The sequence below is a fragment of the Mytilus edulis genome, chromosome 1 (assembly GCF_963676685.1).
Source record: "Mytilus edulis chromosome 1, xbMytEdul2.2, whole genome shotgun sequence".
Lineage (NCBI taxonomy): Eukaryota > Metazoa > Mollusca > Bivalvia > Mytilida > Mytilidae > Mytilus > Mytilus edulis.
The window spans coordinates 87,712,745-87,739,389 of NC_092344.1; the positions used below are offsets into that span (position 1 = coordinate 87,712,745).

At 30.2% G+C, this 26,645-nt stretch overlaps 1 protein-coding gene across 2 annotated transcripts; it reads left to right on the forward strand.

Moving 5' to 3' along the window:
- The first annotated feature begins 66 nt into the window (after positions 1-66).
- LOC139515405 (CXXC-type zinc finger protein 1-like) lies at positions 67-26,615 on the forward strand. 2 transcript variants are annotated; one of them, XM_071304986.1, is made up of 16 exons: positions 67-205; positions 9,471-9,501; positions 12,919-13,052; positions 14,263-14,363; positions 14,734-14,831; positions 17,379-17,468; positions 18,447-18,515; positions 19,030-19,127; positions 19,927-20,026; positions 20,423-20,509; positions 20,817-21,004; positions 22,862-23,066; positions 23,701-23,805; positions 24,276-24,419; positions 25,093-25,245; positions 26,354-26,615. In XM_071304986.1, exons 3-16 carry the CDS (start codon positions 12,988-12,990, stop codon positions 26,495-26,497), a joined length of 1,647 nt encoding a protein of 548 aa, XP_071161087.1. In that variant the 5' UTR covers positions 67-205; positions 9,471-9,501; positions 12,919-12,987; the 3' UTR covers positions 26,498-26,615. The 2 variants fall into 2 exon arrangements, with proteins under 2 accessions (XP_071161087.1, XP_071161080.1); XM_071304979.1 differs by lacking the exon at positions 9,471-9,501 and having other exon boundaries at positions 84-205.
- Positions 26,616-26,645: the final 30 nt, after the last annotated feature.

Below are 26,645 nucleotides of genomic sequence, written 5' to 3' on the forward strand. Positions count from 1 at the left end.
AATTTCTAATTTCAACAATATTTATATTCTGACTGTTTTATATATCTTTCACCGAAAAGATTCTGATTTTTTATTTTAATCTAAAATCTTTCTCAAGACAGCAAAAGGGATGACGTATTACACATTGACAGATTTGGCTTACTAATTTTTGTTGTAGTATATTCTCATTATGTCAGAATCTGAAGGCAGTGCTAGTGGAATGTCTGTAAGTTTTATAATATGAGACAGGTGTAACTTTTAAAATAGTACAAAGTCCGTATCAGTAGTTTTTTTTACATGAATTTACAAGTTTTATATGATCTTTAGAAAAAAACTATCAGGTTTTTTAAAACTGCAAGTAAACCTATAGCTATAAATTATAGCTTGATATGGCTGTGATACTGACTAGTTAATTCGTCTATCCTTCAAATCCGACTACTTAACATTGAGAATGATATGGATTTTCATAATTTCTTGATATAACCCTACAAGCTCAATTATGTTTTGAGTGATTATCTCCCCTTTGCATTTTTAAAATTATTTTTTTATGAGGGGAAAAGGAGGAGGGGGGCATGATCTTTTTTGGGACGTCATGATGGGGTGTTTTTATGCTAGGGATTTTCGGATTGACCGTTATCGGGATCCAGGATTTGTTTTTGAGAATTTCGTAATGTCAAGATTTTTTTTCTTCTGCAGGATTTCATGTTTTTAAGCCTGGGATTTTGGGATTAGGGCCCTCCAAACCTCCCTCTTTTATGGGTTTTCATGCTTTTAAGGCGTTACCATTTCCAATAAAAACATGCATTTTACACATTCATATGAGGTTGCAAAAAATTATCTAGCCATACATTTTTATGTTATTATTAATAAGAAGTTCAGTCTAAATCTTTGCAGACAAAATTAGGAGGCACTGTTTCAACCATTCAATTAAGAAGGTAATGATGTGAACAACAGGATTTTTAAACCTCTTATTTCTAAACTCTATGTGCATCTTTACCAATGTCCAAAAACACAAAAAACAAAATGGTAAAATTTGTCATTTAAAGGGAAACTTCGCAAAAAAATCAAAAATTGATATTATGTCCATTCTATATATAGAAATGCTCAAATTTATAGATATTAAAGTTTTATTCCGCTAGATAAGAGATCACCATCGATTTTAAATTTAGAGTATCAACTCTCTGCGTTCCGCCATTTTGTCGTCTTCCCCGATTAAAAATCACGATATGTCTATAAACCACAAAGGACCAAAACTACACTAACCGATGTAGTCGTAATTGCGTGTCGATATCTTGTCAATCGTACGGTTGTTTTATCTGACAAACTAACTTGATACAGAAAATGTTCTTATTTTTTTTTAAATAACCATAGTCTGTTATTTTTAAACTGTTAATATTGGAATTAGTTAAAAAGTCAAAGTTTAAATCATAAATAAGTTTTCCGTGAAAACTGTTTTCGTAAATCTTATTCGTTTATAATTCTTTAAAGTAATAAATTTTATTCAAATAAATTCGGATATTCCCTCATCTGATCACCAGCATGACTAAAGGTATTACTCCCAAAGGTATTGTGAGGGGTGTGAGGTGACACGTCCAGGTATTCAAACGATTTCCTGTCGGGCTTGCAAGTTCATGCATCGTTTCACTTCTGTAGGTATTGATCAGTGTACACGGCCGATAACTTATAACTCTCCATTTTGAACTATCAGGTGTATAATATACATCTCTGTCTTGCGTGTCCGAAAGTGATATAATATACTATAGCCATTACTAAACTCATACGCTTGTTTATAAATAACATTACTGGTGTAAAGAATATTATTTATAAAAATACAAATAATACCAAAAAAAAAAGATTTGATAAAATAAAAATCTATTTACATTTTTTTTCCAAGGTTTAATTTGGGAAAATGTAATATATACTCGTTGTCAATAGTAAAGGACAGATTGGAACATACCAGAAATATTGATTTAATAAAAATGTACGCACTTGTCGACGATTCATTTCTACGCCTGGATAGAAAGTTACGGAGCTATATCGCAATTTAAAATTATTACATGTATACATTGAACATAAGAAAGAAACATACATTTTGTGTAAATTGGGGTAACAGTTTTGTAAATAGACTATTCCACGTATGCCAACAGTATGTAATCATCGAATTCGATAGACCATTGTATACCAAAAGAAGAAGAAGAAGAAGAAGAGGACCAATTTGATTTAAATACAGGTCGATATAATAACTTGCTTCGGTTCATCGAAGTTATGAACATAGTAAAATCACAAATTTATATATCAATTAGATCGTTCTCCAATGAAAGGAAGAAATTCGACATCATCACAATTGTTCCGACATTCATGTAAAACATATGCAACTGGACGTACACTAATAAACCCCAAGGGATGTGAGTATTTTCTAGGAAAACTTTTGAGTATTAAAGTTTCAAATTGATTTCGGGATTTATTTTCTTTCTTCAAATTCAATGACATCAATTTAAAGAATAAACTGCTTGTCCGCTTTAGGGGTATTCTTGCCAGTTGAACAGACTTATAATTACATTCAAAAATAGGGAACTTAAGATGACATTAAATTCGTTGTCTTTTTTTTTAAACATTGTTGGTCAAATAGCTAAAGTATTATTCGTTGTGAGAAGAAGACTATTTTAATAAGGACGCTCCCGATTATGAATAAATTTGGTTGACGTTTTTCACACTTGAAAAGAATTTCTATTCGTAATTTGTCGATTCCATTCCAAGAGGAAACTTAAATTTCCTGTCAATTTTTTAAAACATCTTTTTTTTTCAAATAGCTGAAGTATTCATGCATGGGTTGTGAGATTTAAAATATTTTGATGAGAATATTAATTCCTAAATAGGTAAATAAAGATCGCTTTGGATGGACTAAATCATATAATTGCAATCTGTTTGAAATATTAAAGGTTGGCGATTTTAATTTTAAAAAGTACAATTTTTAGTTCATACACTCGTGTTTAGAAGGCTATTTTTATTTATAATTTTATTCAATTAAAATAATTCAGTATTTTATCGTTACAAAACTAATCAGAAGTCATAATTCATTTAAAAGTGAGCTTATGCAAAATATATATATAAAAATATACAACAGCTATCCAGTTATTGTGCGACCTTATTTCTCCCGTAAATTCATTTTAATTCTTTTTCTTACATTTCTGTGTCTATAACTATAACTGACTCCCGTATATCATTCATACGAAATGTTGTTCACACCTGAAATGCTGAACCGTGACGCCTAGGTGTCACTGAATGAAGATCAAAAGATTAGAATTACATAATGCTAATCTTTTAATTACCTTGAGTTTAACTACGCATTCAACATTCACTAAGTGTAACAAATTAATACACATTTAATTTCCACAGTACAAGCAAGTGAAAATGTTTTCTGGAATGAAGCAAAAAGTTCAGAATACAAACATGTATTTTTTAATACACTATCGATCGTGTCAGTTTTATATGTTTGTTTAAAGTATTTGAAGAAAAAAAATCATAAAAATGTTCTATTGTATTATTTACTTTAATTACTAGAATTCGTATAAAAAATCCAAACATGAATCCTACAATCTAATTTAAAAAGTTGCATGGCTGTCACTTACTTTTCGTTGGTTAATAGCTACACCAAAAGTCGTCGATGCGCTTTAAATAGCGTTATTAGATGGTTAACGAACAAGACTTAAATGAGATTAATTTCACTCCCGGCATGCTCAAAGACTTAAACTACGTCACATAAGTCAGGAAGTTTGATAAAATAAAATTATTAATTCCAAATTTTCTCCCTTATTACTTTTCATATCGAAATAAAACTTGGGGAATATGTTTTTTATGGTATTATGAACATAATAAGATGAAAAGTGAAAAATCGCGAATTATCCCTTTAAGAGCAATATATTTTTAAATAGCTATGCCTGGGAACGCAGTAAGTGTCCTTTTGAATTTCTTTGTCCATGAATATAGTCCATTAGTCTGTACTGTGGCCGACAGTGAATTATAGTTGCAATTTTTTCATACCCTTTAAAAAAATTTTTTTTAATGTTTTAGGCCTCAAATAGCAAGAAGGATGAAATTCCATTGCAAAAAATTGTGGGTCATGAATTTTAAAATAAAGTATTGATTTGAAAAAGGTTAAAAATTAATATGTCTGAAGCTGTCAAAAGAATTCAAGACCCCCTTAATTAAAATTGTCTATATTTGAGTTAGAGCAGATGAAGTTTTCAATAATTTTGATACAATTTGTAGTACATCACACACTGTAAAAATATTATTGAGAAAGCGCAGGTGGGATTAAAAAAAAATCATTTATTGTCTTAAAGAAATGCACTTCAAAATTAAAAACCAATTGTTCAGAGAACAATTGAAGGTCTTTCCACCAATAAGGATCTATTTTGATATGAAAATATTAAAATTCAGTTGAAAATGTCAGTTCCTATGGCTTAATGATGTATAAATATGAATTTTGAGCAAAGGTCAAAATCTAGAACGTCAAATTTACTGATGACCTTGACCTATATTTCAAGGTCATAAACCAGGGACCCCAAATAAAAAGACCCTAGGTCTGTAATATGTATAGTTAATGAGTTATATCACTTTACGTTTAATTCTTAATATAGGAGGGGCAAAAACTCCCATTTTATGTCTACACACCCTTTTAACAAAAATATATAAGTTACGATATGTCGCAACTAACAATTTAGTAAAAATAATTTGTCGGTATCTTATAAGGTTAATGAAAATTAGTGAAAATAGGCCAAAATCAAAATTTAGAATATGACCTTGACCTTTGACCTTTACCTAATTTTCATTTTTTTGGACCAATGATCTCAAAACAAAAGACCCTAGGTCTCTATCACTTATGGTTTTCCAGTTTAAAATACATTTCAAAATTTCAAATACAAAATGGGAACTAACTCTCATATGGAGTCTCTATACGGCTTCGGTCAAAATAAAACAGAACATCCTGAGGATGTAACGAGCAATTTGGCAAAATAAATTTGTCGTAATCTTTTATGGTTGCGAAGGAGTAGTGGCCACAAGAAAAACAGTGTTTGGGGAGATAACTCTTACAACGTAAAGTATTTGGTTACGCAGTGGTTAGTTTTAAAAGTGCATACGCTTTACGATATCATATTCCAAATATCTAAGCGACATCTTTTGAAACATCAATACTACGCAAGAAAAGAATTAGGCGGAAGAATAAAAAAAAAAATAATAATAATAATCAGAAGAAATCCAATAGGTCTTTCCACGGAAAGGTGGAAAGACCTAATAACTGTGTTTTCAGGCTTAGTAGATAAGGACTCAATTGAAGGTTTTGGTTATTAAACTTTTATGTAGATCTTAGCTTGCCAATTAATTTTACTATATGTAAAGTTTCTATCTATCTCTTATAAATTATAAAAATGGGTAAAAATCTTAATTCAAGAGCAATTAATCATGTTAACTCCAATAAGGAGTTATAAAATCATTGTTTGTAAATCTTGTCTGGCAGATCACATTTGCTATTTCATGTGTCTTATCTAGATCTATTACAGTTATCAAGATAAAAGGTAAAATCACAAAGTTGAAAAAAGAAATCTCATTCAAGTGCAATGACTCTTAAAATGTGTCAATTCAAAATTTAGCCAAGCTGAATTATTTGTAAATGTACAAAATGTAGTCTTGCTGATCAATCTTGCTTTAGAAAGTTTGTGATACAGTAACATGTATAGATTTTAAATTTTAAGCAAAATCTTTTAACAAATGTCATTAAAGAGTCAACTGACAAAAATGACTGATGATATCAACCATACTGACTTATTTGTGGATATTATAGAAACATTATTGTCTTGCTTATCCTTTTTACTGTTTAAGTTTCCCTCTAGCTAGAATGATTATCAAGATGATATGCAATCATGAATGGGCCAGGTGAGCTCTGTCGATGTAAAAATGAATTGTCCTATAAGTTCATTATAAAAATTGAAATATTGTTGTTCCTGTAAAGTTTAAAATAGCTTTGCATTCCAAGTATTAATACAGAAACAGAAAATGTCAAAGGGAGATAATTCTTATATATTTAATACGATCTTATAATAATGTTTTAAAATGACAGTGCTTCGTAAGCCTATAAGGCTGGCTGAAAATAACAATGTTCATATCATATGTATTATATAATGGCAATTCAGGTTGCACTTTAATAAATTATTTATTCATATATATAGCCCAATCTTGTGAATTGTCAGTCAGAGACATCATCATTGATCATAGAAAACAGTATTTTTTTTTGAAATAATCAATATTTGATTTTAGTTTTCTCAGTTTATGTTTTAATTTTTTTCCCTCAATAAGCCAATTAATGAATTGTTTTAAGATGTGGACTGACAATTCAGCTCTTATTTTCCATGTGCATAGCTATTTACAGGTAAATAATGGACAAAGTCTCTAAATAATAAAACACTTGAGATATTAAATTTCAGACACATTATCAAGTTCAATTAATTGCATCATTTTTGGAAGTACATTATTTAATACAAGATCTATCAAATACATGTTGTAAACTGATTCCCAGTGTTCTAGTCAAACTACTTCCAATCAACCAATCCAATGCTCTATCTAGGATTTAAGGGATTTTACAGCATTAAGATGAAGGGAAGGTTAGCATGAGTTCCTGTCTATTCAAATAAAACCTCTCATCAAAGCTATAGATTAGTTCTATAATCAGAAAAAAACTATTAAGTTGGACATTTTTCTTTTGGTTATAAAAGGAGACTTGTAAAAATATTACTTACTAATTCTTTTTGTCAAGATATTGCCTTCATTTCTTATCAGATCTTCTTCAGATTTGTATGAAGAATTACACTTATTAAATCTTGGATGTACAAAATGATCAGAAAAATCTTAAATGAGGGTCCATATGTTTTGGGTGGTGGACTTTGTAAACTATATATTGCTGGTATGATGCCTTCTCTTTATATAGATGATTTTAAAATTTGTTAAAAGGTATCCACTCATACAAGATTAAAGAGTTTGTTAATCAGGAAAGTCTGAAATACAATGTAGAGACTCATTTTAGGGGAAGGGGACTAATGGTTTGTCACTATGTAAGCTAGCCTAGAACACTGACCCTACCAGACATCTATATAAAAGAGAACTGATTCATAGTAGAAATACTATCCAACCTCTTTTTTTTTTTAAACTTTAATCATGTTGAATAAATGTGAAGTAATTGGCATTTATCATTATAAACATTCTGTTGTTAACTAACCATGTTATCTTAGCCATGTATGCATTCTAAGGTTCACTGAAAGTGGGGTCAGATTGAGCCTGCTCTACAGCTGAATAAAAAACAACCTTTAAAATCTTAAACATACATCAAGTTTTATGTGAAAGAAATATAATATCAAACAGGTTGATGTACTATTATTTTATAAAAGTACAAATGTGGAAATTGAAAACTATAAAACTTGAAAATTTAAACTGATGTGAAGTTCTTATAAAAGTTTTCTGGTACTGAATAATAAATTCATGTGGCCTAATTGAAAGGAATGTATCTGTATCAAAGAAATTAAAACTAGTGTTTGGTATGGACATACTAAATATTAAAGGTAAGAATGTTTGTGGTCTACCAAACATGTGCTCCAGTTAAGAAACATGTCAACCGAATGACACCTATTTGTCATTTTATTTCAGAATAGCAGGTGTAACAATAATTTATCTTATCAGTACATGTATTTTATGTATCAACTTTATGTAATGAAATAGTTCTTTGTGTCTTAAAAAAAAATAGGCGACAATTTTATTTTTATAGATATGTGTATTGTGCAGTTAGGAATACTATTGTAATGCTTCTTTCAATCAAAATTCAAGTATTTTTATAGCTCAACATAAAACAGAATAGAAAACAAAAGATTATTAAATATAAGTGGTTAAATATCTTTTCAAATTTTAATTGATGATCATAATTTTTTTTACCATTTGAAAAGATAAATCATTCATTTTAATTTTCTAATGTAAAAAAAAGAGACCAATAATTTGCAGCCATTTGCAATCAAAGATTAATTTAGACCAGCTTCATATGAATAAAACATATCAAACCAATGGGACTGATAAATATACAATCAAGGAAACTGGAAAGGCATATTTTAAAAAACCAGTCTCAACAATATGAACCGCCATTAAAGCTGGGAGTATTTCAGATGTTCTGTGAGAGTAAGGCCGTGTTCACACCAAACGCCATGTACATAAATGTACAGTAAACATGTTTACAATTAGTTTAATGTAATGTACACTGGTTTCACATTATATAATATTTGTTCACATCTATACACCTTGTTTAATCACCTGAACATAAGATTTGTTCACACTTGTTAACTATATATCATTTAAATGTTCATTACGTAGAACTGAATGCAAATTTTTCGAACAACTTTTGTAGCAGTTAGGGAATGACCGTTTGACTTAAAAAAAGGCAAGGGGAATGGATTTTTTCTTGAAAAATATTCTGACCCCCAATTTGATAAAAAGATTATTCTGCTCATACAGATGGAAAAAAAATATTCTAAATCCAGAGTTTCCGCATTCATTATAGTGTTAAATATTGAAAAAAAAATATTTGATTGCTAGCATCGAAAAAAAAAATGAAAAAAAACGTTCGCGCGAAAAAAAAATCTGACTCAGAAAAAAAAATATACCCCCCTTATTTTAACTTAAGTGGTTTCTCCTTTATGAAAGCAATTTTGATTATTTGCAGTAGTTTAAAGATACTAAAGATGTCTTGATTACGCATTAGAAAACAGAAAACGTAGGCTGAAGCAGCATGCTTACAGACGAAGAAAAAGTATTGAGATGTTAAAGATCACTACATTTCTATTTTTTCTGGGTTTTTTTTATTATTATTTTAGTGGATCAGAGATACTAGACAAACAATACAATTTACCTCACACTTTTTTGATAATGCATTGAAGAGTGAATTGTTGTTTGAGTAAAGACCAGTGGCAAATATTTCCGTGTACGATTAGTCGATTCGGAAAGACCTTTTCAAATGAATTATGTAATTAATAGATCAAGTTTACACAAATATTTCTGTAAAGAACTTTATTGATAATTGTTATAAATATCAATTTTATTCAAAAATTGTTTCTTTCTTAAATATACATGGTAAAATTAATGTTCTAAATGTCTAGCTTTGTGAACACTTAACCTACACAAGGCCTACATTGACTATCGACTGCATGTAGACAAAACACGATTTACACTACATGTAAACATTGAGTTTTATCAATGAGAATGTAATTGTGTTTAGTTTACTGTGTGAGTTACACTTACACAACACCGAGTTTAGATCAATGTGAACACGGCCTAAGATGTTGAATCAAATTTGGTCAAAATTAAAAAAAGTTAAAAAATCTGCATAGTAAGAATTATATAGAGATAAGCTAGGTAGATAAGTTCTTAATGGTATATGTTTATTATTGTTTTATCAACAGTTTTGATAGGAGAGTGGATAACTAAAGTCAGGTTAGTTCTGGTTTCCTTTTCTACCTAATCAACATTTCTTTCCTTCACTTAATCATTGGGCACAATATTACCAGTATTACAACATCAGACAGATTATTAACATAACTGCTGTATCACTGGTGATATTTCCTACCTTGAGAATTTGGGAGTTGTAACATGGTGTATGGATATTTCATGCTAACTTTCATAAAAAATATTACCAGGTTTCACAACGTTTGAATCCAATTAACCCAATTTCATCCAAAATTTTAAAGAGGATTAAGTATAATTAGGGCTAGGGCATATTTTGATGAAGTTAGATATGTACTTGTTTGTTAAAATTGTTAGTTAATTCAAAAACCATTGAAATTTTTTTATTGTTGCAAAAAGGAAATTGAACGCTTTTAATTTTTTGTCAGGAATTTATTATTTTTACACTTCAGGAATCAAATTGATTACTTTCCCTAAAATGTTATTTTCCTAAGATAAAGTGAAACCTTGTGATATTTATATCTATCATTTCATATGATCAGCATGAATAAGTGATTGGTATTTTCAGCAGCTTTATTTTCAGCCTTGTAAACAGCAGTAAGAACATCCATACTATCCATGTGTAATATATTACAGTTCCAACAATTTCTATTCTGTTATGAATATTAAACTAGCATGTCCTATCATGTACATGTACTATCATTAAGATTTGTGGTGTAAAATATCAGAAAACCGGTGTTTTGTGATACCGACAGCAATCAATACCAAGATATAAAGACTTCAGTTATAATAAACTTTGTCCATGCTTTATTTCATTTCATGCTGCTGCTTTTTCAGCTTTTGTAGATAAAAGCCAGGCAAATGTTTATGTTGATAAACTTGTACATGTGTTTGTGGTTATGAATTTGTTATATGACCTGATTCATGTAAAACCACTGTATTAAGATTGAAGCCCTTACTTAAGTAGCAAAACAGTAGAGTAGCAGAGGATTTTCCTCTGAGTTCAGTATTTTTGTGATTTTACTTTTTAGCTCACCTGGCCTAAAAGGCCATGTGAGCTTTTCTCATCACTTGGCGTCCGTCGTCGTCGTCGTCGTCGTCGTCGACGTCGTCGTCGTCGTCGTTAACAATTTTTCAAACATCTTCTCCTCTGAAACTACTGAGTGGATTTGAATGAAACTTAACATGATTGTTCCTTAGTATATCCTGCACAAAATGTGCGCTTCGATTTTTGATCCGTCAAAAAACATGGCCGCCGTTACTTAAAATAGAACATAGGGGTCAAATGCAGTTTTTGGCTTATATCTCAAAAACGAAAGCATTTAGAGCAAATCTGACATGGGGTAAAAATGTTCATTAGGTCAAGATCTATCAGCTCTAAAATTTTCAGATGAATCAAACAAACCATTGTTGGGTTGCTGCCACTTAATTGGTAATTTTAAGGAAATTTTGCAGTTTTTGGTCATTATCTTGAATATTATTATAGATAAAGATAAACTGTAAACAGCAAAAAAGATCAGCAAAGTAAGATCTACAAATAAGTTAATATGACCAAAATTGTCAATTGACCCCTTAAGGGGTTATTGTCCTTTAATGACAATTTTTCACAATTTGTTCATCATATTTGCTAACTTTAAAAAATCTTCTCCTCTGAAACTACTGAATGGATTTGGTTAAAACTTAGCATGGTTGTTCCTTAGATTATCCTGCACAAAGTGTGTGCTTTGATTTTTGATCCGTCAAAAAACATGGCCGCCGTTACTTAAAATAGAACATAGGGGTCAAATGCAGATTTTGGCTTATATCTCAAAAACGAAAGCATTAAGAGCAAATCTGACATGGAGTAAAAATGTTCATTAGGTCAATATCTATCAGCCCTGAAATTTTCAGATGAATCAAACATCCAATTGTTGGGTTGCTGCCACTTAATTGGTAATTTTAAGGAAATTTTGCAGTTTTTGGTCATTATCTTGAATATTATTATAGATAAAGATAAACTGTAAACAGCAAAAAAGATCAGCAAAGTAAGATCTACAAATAAATTAATATGACCAAAATTGTCAATTGACCCCTTAAGGGGTTATTGTCCTTTAATGACAATTTGTTCATCATATTTGCTAACTTTAAAAAATTTTCTCCTCTGAAACTACTGAATGGATTTGGTTAAAACTTAGCATGGTTGTTCCTTAGATTATCCTGCACAAAGTGTGTGCTTTGATTTTTGATCCGTCAAAAAACATGGCCACCGTTACTTAAAATAGAACATAGGGGTCAAATGCAGTTTTTGGCTTATATCTCAAAAACGAAAGCATTAAGAGCAAATCTGACATGGAGTAAAAATGTTCATTAGGTCAATATCTATCAGCCCTGAAATTTTCAGATGAATCAAACATCCAATTGTTGGGTTGCTGCCACTTAATTGGTAATTTTGAGGAAATTTTGCAGTTTTTGGTCATTATCTTGAATATTATTATAGATAAAGATAAACTGTAAACAGCAAATATGATCAGCAAAGTAAGATCTACAAATAAGTCAATTTTGACCAAAATTGTCAATTGACCTCTTTAGGAGTTATTGCCCTTTAAAGACTTTTTTCACAATTTGTTCATCATGTTGACTTACTTTAAAAAATCTTCTCTTATGAAACTGCTGTATCAATTTCAGCCAAACTTAGGCTAAATGAGTTTCAGAGTTTCAGAGTATCTAGTATAAATTTTATATTTCATTTCCTTGTATGTCAAGAAACATAGCTCCTATGGCTAAAATAGAACATAGGAGAAAATGATTTTTTTTTGCTTTTGAAGAAAATAGGACGATTCAAAGAACATTTAAATAAATTGAAAAGCCAAAATAATCATTGATGAGAGATTAAACCAAAAAAATTCAGGTGAGTGATTCAGGCTCTTGAGAGCCTCTTGTTTTTATCAGAATATCATTGGCAACGGTGTTATAAATATTTACTTTTATTTTATAAATGTACTCGATTTTACTTACAACATTTTCTTAATTTATCAGAATATATTTATTTCCCAATATTAGCAAATCACATTTTTTGTATAAATATTACATTGTTCTTTTTTTTTTATGCTTGATAATAATTATATAGGTTATTTAGATATAGTTTAACATCAAGTGATTGGTGTTCCTAATTCTTTCGATATTCACATGTTTACTGTGGCATTCAAAGTTTTGATTTAAACAGAATATTTTCATTTCTATAAAACTTTTACTCACTGAAAACTCTAAAGATATACCGTTTGGTGTTTACAGAATATAAATGAACAGAATTCATTCCAATAAATCATGATAGGTTAAACTAAATGCTGGTTGTCACACTTGCATGTATTGATGTATTAATCTTTATGAATTGCCATAAATAACTTCAACAGATTGTTTCTATTTTAATTTTCTCAATCCCTCATTATTTTTAAATGTATTGTATTACAGCAAGGTGACATAGCCCAGAAGTTTTTACTTCCAGAGAGACAGGTTAAAGTAAACCAGCTTGTCAATAGAATGGACGATGAAGGAGGTGTTATATACTGTATATGTAGATCATCAGACTGCTCAAGGTTTATGATGTAAGTCTAAGAGTATGAAAAATTCACATTTCAGCATTTTTGCACCAAGTTATATCATGATTTAGTCATTTCATCATGAAACATACATATTCTAATATGACGTCCTCCTTTGCTTTGTAAACAACATCGTGATAAAATTCTCGATATATCTATACTAAGCGCAGACTCAAAGCAATTCAAATTCGTATAATATTGTATTTAAATTAATTTTTGAGGTAGGTTTTGTTTAATTTCCTATTGTATTGCATTATTCGCATATTACTGATTTCAGCAAGTCAGCATGGCGGCTCCTCAGTTACGAAATGTCAACTTTGGATTTACCGGTAGCTTACGAGAAAAACATGTAAATTAAAAATGGAAAATATTGGGTTGGAGAATTAAAGATTTAAACAGATTTTTTCTGGCGGTTATTCACAAAATAATCCATGCATGCTATATATTTATTAGAATGCTTTAGCTTTATCTAAGGGGGAGAAAAAAAGAACAGCCACACACACAGCATACCCACTCTCACTTCAGTTTTTTAATGACCGTATTTGTCCTATTAGAATCGAAATAATTCATGGAAGCCATAGATTGTTCGAAATTTACACATGGCCTGGGCTGTGATATTCGTTAATTTTATCACTCTCTAACGCTCAGGATAAAATTCAATTATCTCGGCCCAGGCCATGTATAAATTTCCAACAATCTATGGCTTCCATGAATTATTTCTTAATTGCAGTACATGTATGTTTCATTCTATATAAAAGTAAGAAGATGTGGTATGATTGCCAATGAGACAACTCTCCACAAGAGACCAAATTATAAAAAAATAACAATTGCAGGTCTCTGTACAGCCTCCAACAATGAGCATAGCTCATATCGCATAGTCAGCTATAAAGGCTTCAAAATGACAAATGTTAAACAATTTAAACAAGAAAACTAATCGCCTAATTTATTGACAAAATGAAAAAAACATAATATTGTGGTGATAATTTTGTTTGAAGGTGCCAACCCTCCTCTAACATGGGATAATGGTGTAACATTAGAACAAACTATAAAAATCAGTTGAAAAAGGCTTACTCACTTTTGTAAGTGGAACTTGATTCTTAATGCTGTTTAAATTGATGTAATTATTTAATCTTCCAAAGTATTGAACATGATGATTACTGAATTTAACAGTTTGATGAAGCTGCATAATGCATTTTATCTGCTTTATTATTTTCAGTGGTTGTGACCAATGTGAAGAATGGTATCATGGAGATTGTATAGGTGTTACGGAACACGATGCTAAATCAATCAAAGCTTTCTTCTGTCACTTCTGTAGAGGTTTGTTTAATAGAAAATAGCTGTTTATAAATTTTATTCTTTTCATTAACCCATTTGACAGAACATCATTTTCAGGTTTTAGAATTACAATGAAATTCAAATACTTCATGATGCTTCTTTGTTATAAATGTCTAGGGAGAACATTACATATAAACTTGGGGTATACTTGAAATTCCAATTGAGGTATTCTTGAGCAATTGTTGAGTAGCTTTAGATATATATTTACTATAAAGGGTGATAAAGTCATATGTTTTATATATAATGGGGAAAATATGAACATGGTATGAAAATATATTGCACGCTCAAAAAGTGACAATCATTTAATAAAAAAAATGAAAATTTTTAAGTGTTGATATGTTATTCATAATAGAAAAAGATCCATCCTTACAAGTTAAATACAAAAAGAAGAAGATAAAAGATGTAGAATATGTTCCCACTACAGACAGAGAAAGTAGACAGAAAGAAAAGGTAAATATATTTCACCTACACGCAGTGAAAATAGACAGAAAGAAAAGGTAAATATATTTCACCTACACACAGTGAAAGTAGACAGGAAGAAAAGGTAAATATATTTCACCTACACAATGTAAAAGAAGACAGAGAGAAAAGGTAAATATATTTCACCTACACACAGTGAAAGAAGACAGAAATAAAACTTTAAGGTAAATATATTTCACCTACACACAGTGAAAGTAGACAGAAAGAGAAGGTAAATATATTTCACCTACACACAGTGAAAGTAGACAGAAATAAAAGGTAAATATATTTCACCTACACACAGTGAAAGTAGACAGAAAGAAAAGGTAAATATATTTCACCTACACGCAGTGAAAGTAGACAGAAAGAAAAGGTAAATATATTTCACCTACACACAGTGAAAGTAGACAGAAAGAAAAGGTAAATATATTTCACCTACACAATGTGAAAATAGACAGAAAGAAAAGGTAAATATATTTCCCCTACACACAGTGAAAGTAGACAGGAAGAAAAGGTAAATATATTTCACCTACATAATGTAAAAGAAGACAGAGAGAAAAGGTAAATATATTTCACCTACACACAGTGAAAGAAGACAGAAATAAAACTTTAAGGTAAATATATTTCACCTACACACAGTGAAAGTAGACAGAAAGAAAAGGTAAATATATTTCCCCTACACAATGTGAAAATAGACAGAGAGAAAAGGTAAATATATTTCATCTACACACAGTGAAAGTAGACAGAAAGAAAAGGTAAATATATTTCACCTACACAATGTGAAAATAGACAGAGAGAAAAGGTAAATATATTTCATCTACACACAGTGAAAGTAGACAGAAAGAAAAGGTAAATATATTTCACCTACACGCAGTGAAAGTAGACAGAAAGAAAAGGTAAATATATTTCACCTACACACAGTGAAAGTAGACAGAAAGAAAAGGTAAATATATTTCACCTACACGCAGTGAAAGTAGACAGAAAGAAAAGGTAAATATATTTCACCTACACACAGTGAAAGTAGACAGAAATAAAAGGTAAATATATTTCACCTACACACAGTGAAAGTAGACAGAAAGAAAAGGTAAATATATTTCACCTACACACAGTGAAAGTAGACAGAAAGAAAAGGTAAATATATTTCACCTACATGCAGTGAAAGTAGACAGAAAGAAAAAGTAAATATATTTCACCTACACACAGTGAAAGTAGACAGAAAGAAAAGGTAAATATATTTCACCTACACAATGTGAAAGTAGACAGAGAGAAAAGGTAAATATATTTCACCTACACACAGTGAAAGTAGACAGAAATAAAAGGTAAATATATTTCACCTACACACAGTGAAAGTAGACAGAAATAAAAGGTAAATATATTTCACCTACACGCAGTGAAAGTAGACAGAAAGAGAAGGTAAATATATTTCACCTACACACAGTGAAAGTAGACAGAAATAAAAGGTAAATATATTTCACCTACACGCAGTGAAAGTAGACAGAAAGAAAAGGTAAATATATTTCACCTACACACAGTGAAAGTAGACAGAAAGAAAAGGTAAATATATTTCACCTACACACAGTGAAAGAAGACAGAAAGAGAAGGTAAATATATTTCACCTACACACAGTGAAAGTAGACAGAAATAAAAGGTAAATATATTTCACCTACACACAGTGAAAGAAGACAGAAAGAGAAGGTAAATATATTTCACCTACACACAGTGAAAGTAGACAGAAATAAAAGGTAAATATATTTCACCTACACAATGTGAAAGTAGACAGAAAGAAAAGGTAAATATATTTCACCTACACAATGTGAAAGTAGACAGAGAGAAAAGGTAAATATATTTCACCTACACGCAGTGAAAGTAGACAGAAATAAAGGTAAATATATTTCACCTACACACAGTGAAAGTAGACAGAAAGAAAAGGTCAATATATTTCACCTACACACAGAGAAAGTAGACAGAAAGAAAAGGTAAATATATTTCACCTACACACAGAGAAAGTAGACAGAAAGAAAAGGTAAATATATTTCACCTACACACAGTGAAAGTAGACAGAAAGAAAAGGTAAATATATTTCACCCACACACAGGGATATTAGACATAAAGCAATGGTAAGGTATACAAATATATACCCCAGACATAAAAAAAAAAAAGAAAACACAAAGAAAAAGTAAAGCTGTAAATAGATATATCTACTGAAAAATAAAATAGATGTAATTTGGTTGCAAAAGGACAATTTTAAGACGCTAAAATTCAATAAATTGGCAACATAACCTTTTTTGATGTATTTTCATGAATGTCATTTGGGATTAAGTTAAATATTGTCTTTAAGACAATTTTTCAGAAGTCCATTGTGGTATGTCAGCTATATTTTCATCTAAATTCATTTTTAGAATAATACTTTTATTTACAACTTTTGAGCTTTATTTGTTTTAAATTTCAAGCTTGCATAATTGTGTGTTTAGTATATTTCTTAGCTCATAAGCTATAAGTTCTAAGAAATTTTTCTTGAAAAATGTTGTTTGATTATAGGAATCTGCAAAGAGGAAGTCAACAAGAAGATGTGGGGAATGTGTAAATTGTCATAAAACAGAGGATTGTGGGAGATGTGATTTTTGCAAGGTTTGTTATTAAGCATGTATATATTTTATATTTACACATATATGGGTCAAGGGATATTATCAGGCCCGATATGGAAAAAGGACAGGTATAAATCTTTTTATCATATAACACCAATGTACAAACACACCCAGGCTGACAACCCCTTATCAGCCCAACCACATGACATCACATAGGCCGAGTTAACTTTACTTACTCGGGTTTCAACAATACGATTTTTCTTGAACCACTCAAGTTAACCCCTCGTACTCTGGTTTCAACCCTCACCAAGTCAGGATTAAACTCGAGAAACTCTTGAATGATGTCAAACCAATGAGAATATTTTATTTTTTATGCTTGGTCAGGGCCTTACCCTAGAGTTACTTAGAGTTGTTCCGAATATCAACTCGAGTGCGTTCATGTGATAATCTATTAACTCTAAAGTCGATTGTAGAGTTTTAAGTGAACTCGGCCATAGAGCTGATAATGGTACAGGAAGTCAGGAGTTCATTCCAAACAGGATGGACATTTGACCTTTTGAAAAAGAGTTATGCCCTTAGAAATATTAAATTTTTGGGAAATGGCCTTGTTAAGAGCTCTCACAGGTACAATTCTTGCAAGATTTTTTAACTTTTACTATAGGTAAAAATCAGCAATATCCTGGACAAGTTCTTAAATGGTGGACGATTGACTTTTTAAAGTGTTGTGTCCCTTGGAAATATTTAATTTATGGAAAATGGTCTCTTCAGTGCTCTCAAGGGTACTATTCTTGTCAGATTTTTGTAAAACTTATACTATAAGTTACTATCAGTAATATTTGGACAAGTAATATAATGGTGGACTTTTAACTTTTAAGTGAGTTATGCCCTTTAGAAATTTTTAATAAGTGCAACACAGGGGACACTGGAACTCTGTTCTTTTATTTAGTTTAATTTGTAATCTTGCAATTTTTTAATGTGTTCCATTATTGATTAGAAAAAGTAAAAACAATTCTCATTACAGGACATGAAAAAGTTTGGTGGAATGAATAGAATACGACAGAAATGTCGGCTTCGTCAGTGTATAAATTTTGTAAGTTATCTTTTTACATTATTTGCATCTACTGTAACCAGTCCACTAAACAAATCATATTCATATTAAACCAATATTGCAGAAAAATGTGGTTTTAAACATTTATGTTTATATGCTCATGTGAAGATCTGCTAACAATGATATCAGACAAAATGAATTTTTGTTTTAATAAATATTTCATAATGAAAAAACTGATGGGTGTAAAAGTAGCCAGTTGAGTAGAATTTATCACTGATTTGATTTTCATGTGGTATTATTAAATCGTTATGTGCTCATGGTAGTTATATTATTGACAGGTATTATGCATCAACAATTTTCGCTGTGCTTGAGAGGATTTTAAGCGAAAGACTTTAACATGTTATATCAAAATATACTGATTTAAAGTAATATCTGACCAGTCACTGTTGGAAGCACTATCGTAATATCATCTTGATTTCCCTTTCTTTTTAGTAATTCAAACATTTCTAGAAATTTAAAAAAAAATATGATGAAGCATACATATTATTTATTGCAGGGATTGAATATGTCAAATAGTGGTAAAAAGTTGAGTAAATCAGCATCAAGAACAGTGGTTGCTGAAACAGAATCAACAAGAACAGAATATCCTGCTGGGTAATAATTACAGGATACATGAATACCCAGGCCGTCTTTGTACTTCTTAAATAAGACTTTTTGCACAAAAGATGTAGATAATTCTAAGTTAGCCACTAATATCTAGGAAAACAGTTCTTTATATATTATTAAAGAATTAAATGCTAATAGATTATACCTCTTAAGCTAGTGTGGAACAACATTTCTTTGTATTGAGACAATTCTAAAATAAAAAATATGAAAGCTTGCCAAGTATTTTAAACATTGAAAATTTGATTGTTGTGAGTGGAGAGATATTGTATCTCAAAAGAAATGTGGTGGCATCTGTTTCTTTCAAGATTTCGATGGCAATTATTCTGATCTGCCAAAAGATAAGTGTCAAATCTGTGTGACATCATCAGACATGGTCGCCTTTTCTGTGACTTCACAATAGGCAAATCTAAGGAAGGCAAGAATATTTGCAATCAAAATTGAATTTTGACCACTAAAAACGGAGATCAACTGCACCACATGTTTATTATAAAAAATGATCAACCATGTAGAGAAAGTATAATGCAGCTAAGAATCAGTGAATATCTTTTACCCTGCATAACCTTCAAAACTGTATAGTATACTTGATGTTTTGATATCTAGAGATTTTTCTTTACAAATTTTAGCAGCTTTGAAATCAGTTTCTTCATGTTGAGCACAAGAAAATGTTAAAGCATCTTTTTCTTACAGACATATAAGTTCTTACTGAAATGAATATAAGACCACTTAATTAGAAGAATAATTAAAGTTTGATTTCATGCTCATAAATATATGTATCTTTTTTTTTTAGATTTATGTCTAATGATGATTTTGATATGGATGATGAAGACATAGATGTAGATGATTATGTACCTCCAATGGAAATGTCAGAAAATGAACAACCAAGAAAGGTATTGATCAATTTCATAGACAATACAATGCTTACTTCACGCTTACTTCACGCATCAGATGGTAATTTTGTTATATTGTAAATTTGTTTTATCAAATACCATGCAATACAGGTCAAGTTAGTTTTATGACAGAATATTTTATATACCCCCACTGTTGGCAATGGGGGCATTAAGTGTTACCCTTGACCATCTGTCTTTCAGTTTGTCTCATTTTGATTCTGCACTCCATATTTTATGAAACTCCTACATAATGCTAAAACCCAAAACTCACAGTCAGAGTTCAAATTTAGGCAGTGGGTCATTTACTGTTGATCTGTTGATCATGACATCTTTTATCCTTTTATTATGAATGTAAAAAATCATGATACATTGTACTAAGCTGTTTTTGTTTTGTAGAAAAGAGGCAGAAAAAGAAGTTCTTCTGAATCGACACCATCTCCAAAGAAAAAGTATAAAAAGAGAGGACGCAAGGAGAAAGAAAAGGTGTTTTTATTTACTCAGTTCATTTGCATCCATGTCTTAATACATACATCCATACAAGCGCTTGTGTTTGTCAGACTTTATTATATAAGTATGATCACAATGAAACTGTATGTACAAACACTGAGAAATGCATTATACAAATGAAAATAACATTTTTTATGTTTATATCTTTTAACGGAAACTACAGAATTATCCAGAAAATTGTTTTTAAGATTGAAGATAGTATGAACATTGTCTTTATTGTTTATGCCTAATTGTCTTTGTTGTGTATGCTAAAAGGTGAATATAGATTTATTTTATATGGCAGAAAATAAAAGAAAAGAGTTCATCAGTTCATCATCACAAAAAAAATCGTCACCTGGAGATTGAAGATGTTCGAGAACACCATCATGATGAGGATGAACCAAAACAGTGCTATGGACCTGGTTGTATAGAGGCAGCAAGACCTCATTCTAAATACTGCTCAGATAGTTGTGGAATGAAATTAGCTAAAAGGTAAACACAGAAGCAGAGGAGTACTGTAGATTGATACATTTTTAGTTCATTTATTATTATTAAGATGGTGCAACGCTGAACAAAATTTGATTATTGTGATTTCAGGAAATGTTGGATACAAATATTAAATGTAAAGTTATCAACATTTAAAATGAAAACTTTTGAAAATTTGGTAAATTTTTGTGAAACATATTCATTATTTGGTTGCAATCATTGCAATACTAAACAACACAAAAAATTCTTAAAACAATAGGATGTGGAAGTTATTAGTCATTTTTTATGCCCTCATAACAAATAGTTTAGTAATACCAGGCAATTGTCTGACCTTGGTGAGATCCACTATTTCTTGCAATTGTAATGGTGGTTTACTTTTGTCATTACATTTTGAAGAAAACATGCATTTATGATGACTTTTCACGTTGAGAATAAGATTTTCAGCTTTTACATCAGACCCTTATTCATCAAGAATAATTGTTAATTGGATATCAAACATCGCATTAATATTTTATGCCCCACCTACAATAGTAGAGGCACATTAGGTTTTCTGGTCTGTGTGTCTGTCCATTCGTTTGTCTGTTTGTTCCTCTGTTCGTGTGTCCGTTCATCTATCTGTCCTGCTTCAGGTTTAAGTTTTTAATCAAGGTAGTTTTTGATGAAGCTGAAGTCCAATCAACTTCAAACTTAGTACACTTGTTGCTTATGATATGAACTTTCTAATTTTAAAACCAAATTATACTTTTGACCCATATGTCATGGTCCACTGAACATAGAAAATGAAATAGTGAGTTTCAGGTTAAAGTTTTTGGTCAAGGTAGTTTTTGATGAAGTTGAAGTCCAATCAACTTGAAACTTAGTACACATATTCCCTATGGTATGATCTTTCTAATTTTAATGCCAAATTAGATTTTTTACCCAATTTCACGGTCTATTGAACATGGAAAAGGATAGTGCTAGTGGGGCATCAGTGTACTTTGGACACATTCTTGTTTTCCACCTATAATTGTTGCAAAATTTTAGTTTAAAAGGAACAACAATGAATTGTCCTACATAATTGAATAGATCATATATATTGTGAGGCATCAAATGTTTCTTTAAGACACAATTTTATATGCAGTTGTACATCAAATTCACTTTACCAAATTTAATGTCTGCTATACTATATTTAAAGTGGACAGGGATTCATAGTTTTCGGTCTTATGAACATGCTCTATAAATCTTTTATACCAGATATTAGATTGATTTTGTATTCTACTAAAAGTCAATTTGGGTACTTTGACCCTTTAGAGAAGTATTAAGATAAGTCAAACCTACTGTATTTTTTTCTGGTGTGCCTATAAACACATATATATATTTTGCCTAACAAAAGTTGTGCTGACTACCTTTAATTAAATTTCAGCTGTTTCCAAATATGGTTTGAGACATTTATTGTTATAATAAGGTCTTTCCACTTTTCTGTGGAAAGATCTTTTGTATTTGTTCTGATTATTATTATTATTAATATTTTTATTTTTTTCCCCTCTTCCATCAAACTATTTTCTTGTGTTATAAAGTTGTTCAGAAAGGTATCACGTAGATATTTTGGATATTATATAGAACCATGTTTCATCCATGAAGTATTATATAAAAATCTTGACAGCTAATCACTACTTTTCTTTTCATAAATTTATTACATATAGGTTAACAAGCCAATTTTGAAAATCTTATAAAATCCATGTTATTTTTCTTAGTTTTTGAAAGTGTAAAGAGCTAACCTGGAAAGACCTTCAATTGTTTTTTGAACAATTAGTTTTTAATTCATAATGTATTTTACATATTTGATTTTTTTATTGGTTTCTTTATATACTTTTTTCTTTTCAGTCGTATATATGAACTATTACCTCCAAAGATACAGCAGTGGCAGAACAGTCCTTCTATATCAGAGGAAAATAATAAACGGTCATTGGAGAAGATTCGTCGTCAGCAGCTAGAAACTAGAAAGAGAATTGGAGAACTTGATCTGAGGCATCAAGAATTAGATGCTATTGTTGAAAGGGCAAGACATGCAATTATTAATGATCAAGATGTTAGTAATATTTTTTTATAGCAAGTTGAAATGTGGATAATTACAAGTTTTTACTTGCCATGAGCAATGCAAGTATTGTACAAATATATACTGGTCCAAATCATTATATTACTTTAAAACAAGAATGTGTCCATAGTACACAGATGCCCCACTCGCACTATCATTTTACATGTTCAGTGGACCGTGAAATTGGGGTCAAAACTTTAATTTGGCATTAAAATTAGAAAGATCATATCATGGGAAACATGTGTACTAAGTTTCAAGTTGATTGGACTTCAACTTCATCAAAAACTACCTTGACCAAAAACTTTAACCTGAAGCGGGACAAACGGACGCACGGACGAACTGACAGACGCACAGACAAGAAAACATAATGCTCCTACAGTTCCATCTACCAAATAGAACCTTTCAAATATTTTTAAATTGTTTGTCTATAGTATGCAGGTTATATTTGGCACTGCACACTTATATAAATCTTGCAAAAAATACGAACATGCTTTAAAAGACAAAAACCCTGATAATTGAGTTAAAAAATCACTATTTGTATTATTAGTCACATTATTAGTTTTAGTATTTATCTTGAATACTATTTTTTTTATTAGAAATAATGTTAATTATTCCTTTGTTGCTTTAGCTAACTGAAGAGGATGACACAGAGTTAAGTGTTTACTGTGTTACATGTGGTGTAGAACTTAATCAGAAAGGAGCATTACGTCATATGGAAAAATGCTTTGCAAAGGTATGGTGTTTGGTTTTTAGATTAAATATCAAATTGGAGAGGGAAGGGATATTGTAGATGTTAATTTTATCAAAATATGGACTAAATAGCTCTGTGTTGAAGACATTACGTTGACCTATAATGGTTTATTTTTATAAATTGTCACTTGGATAGAGAGTTGTCTAATTGGCATTTATACCAAATCTTCCTATATCTACACACTCAACAGTTTGACCAAAAGGGATACTAGTCTACACTTAAGTCATACTCTTTGATATTCATTAATAACTACTTCAATATCTTGAACATTTTGATCTCATGCAGAGTTTCTTCATTTTGAAATTAAAAGTATTGCAGATGAGATGTACCAGTAAGTTAGGCATGCTAGGGGGTTACTTTGTTTTGATTGCTTGGAATTATATATATTCACGTAAGTGCTATGTAAAAGCATTGAAACAAACATCCAATAGTTGAAATATTTATTTCTTTAGTTTGAAGCCCAGACATCATTTGGATCTATATACAAGACAAGGATAGAAGGCAATTCTATGTTTTGTGACTTCTACAATATTCAGCAAAAAGTGTATTGTAAAAGGCTTAAAGTATTATGTCCAGAACATACCAAAGAACCCAAGGTAGGTCAAAGATGAATAGTAAGTCTGTTTGAAATAGATTGAAGCTTTTTTTTGTCAGGAAAAGGAAGAAAATAATTGACATTAAAAAAAATATTTAGAGTGAAGAAAACCTATAATCTAGACAATTTAGAGCTAGATAATTCTTGGTTATTTGTGTAGTTGGGTATTGAGTCTTTACTGATACCCCACATATTATTTTTATAATATTCAAAGCCAGTATGCTAAAGCGTCCTTATGATCTCAACATAAATCATGCAAATTGATCTTCCTGGCTCACCTGTCAAGGGCCGGTATGAGCTTTTCCCATCATTTGGCGTCAATTTTCTGTAGTTTATTCTTACAAAAATCTTCTCTAACGAAATAATTTTAACCAAACTTGGCCACAATCATAATAAGAATATTTAGTTAAAAAATGTCATATTTCATACAGATTAAATCTGGTAATTTTATATGATCTCAAATCCTTGACCTAAAACGTCTCTATTCACACATAGAATGTTAATTTAAAAGGTGAGAAACATATGGGACAACATCAAAAATGAAACTTTAGAAAAAGTCTAAAATTATCAACTTCATTAATTCAATTTATTGTAGTCATATTTAAACATCAATCCATATAGAAGAGTTAGTAGTTTTACTAAGTTGAAATCATTTTGTTGTTTACTTGGTACAGGTAGGAACAGAAGAAGTTTGTGGTTGTCCCATAGTTCACAATGTGTTTGAAGAAACTGGTGAATTCTGTAGGGCAGCCAAAAGAAAATGTAATAAACATCTATGTTGGGAAAAGTTACATCGAGCAGAGATTGATATGGAGAGAGTAAGACAGGTAATGTAGCTGTTCATTAAAACTTTGTAAATTAAAAAAAAAAATCATAGTAGAGCTACAAATGCCTAAATTTGGACCTAAAAAATCTACATAAACAACCATAAATATATGAATTAAGATAATTAAATAAACCCTTTTTTTTTTGTCTCTTGTTTTTTTTTTATCCATGATGATAGCTTTGAATGTATGGTATTTTCTTTTATGGGATTACAGCAAGTTTGCCTGTTTATATGCATTAGTAAGGGTTATTTCCTTAAGCGTACAGCAGTTATAAATCAATCAATCAAATTTTGTCATCATAATCAACTATATTTTTACTGAAGTTAAATTTTATGGAATCCTAGGGCTGAAACTGACATTTATGAACCTATTAAACTCCTTTTGTTATGTTTTACCAATCTTTAACTTCTCAATTAACTAAATATTAAAGTATTAGAATTTTCATTTAAATACAGAAATGTTTAAAGTTACAGAAACTGTTGTCTCTTGGATTTCTGAAAACCAGTAAATATTTATTTACTAAATAAGAATTTTCCTAAACTGATATCACAAGTTGCATTATACATTAGAGTAGATATAATCTAAAATTATTATGCGATAGAGAATTGTTAAATTTCCAGAAATAGAGTTATTAATTATTTATGCATTCAAACTTTAATTTAAAAGATATGGGACACATATTTTGTTGTTGTTGAAAACTGTGGGATTCTATATGAAGACAGATAAGGGAAAATACAAGCTTTGGTGGATAATTTTTGTTCATAACATTATTCAAATCAATCACATTCAGGAAAAATAAATACAAATAGGGATGCACTTTGAATATCTCTTAATATAGTTGAACACATTTTATCAAAAGTTATCTCCCTTGGCCAACATGATATTTCATTCAAATAAATTTGCAATTCTAAGATTTATAAATTTATTTTAAAAAATTAGATAAAATGTTCTTAGCAATTGTAGTTTCAAGAAAACAAAAAGGACATTTAAATTTCTAGCTTTTAAATCATAACTTACAAAATAAGCAAACTATTGATGTTCAGTTATATAAATGCCATATACAGAGCATCTATGTTTTCAGTTATATGTAATCTTTCATCTTTTGCAGTGGTTAAAGTTGGATGAGCTGTTTGAACAAGAAAGAAACATCAGAGTTGCCATGTCTAATCGTGTTGGAGTTCTTGGTTTAATGTTACACCAGACAATTGACCATGATCCATTGAACCCAATCAAAGTACCCACAATGCAATAAAACATTATGTGTCATAAATGAAGTCATATTGTCAAATGAAACCCATTTCTTATTGTATATATTTATGTTTGTTATGTTGTAGATTTTTATACAATATATAAACAGTTCATCCTGAAAATTTCTTGGTTTTTTCTTATTTATAGTTAAT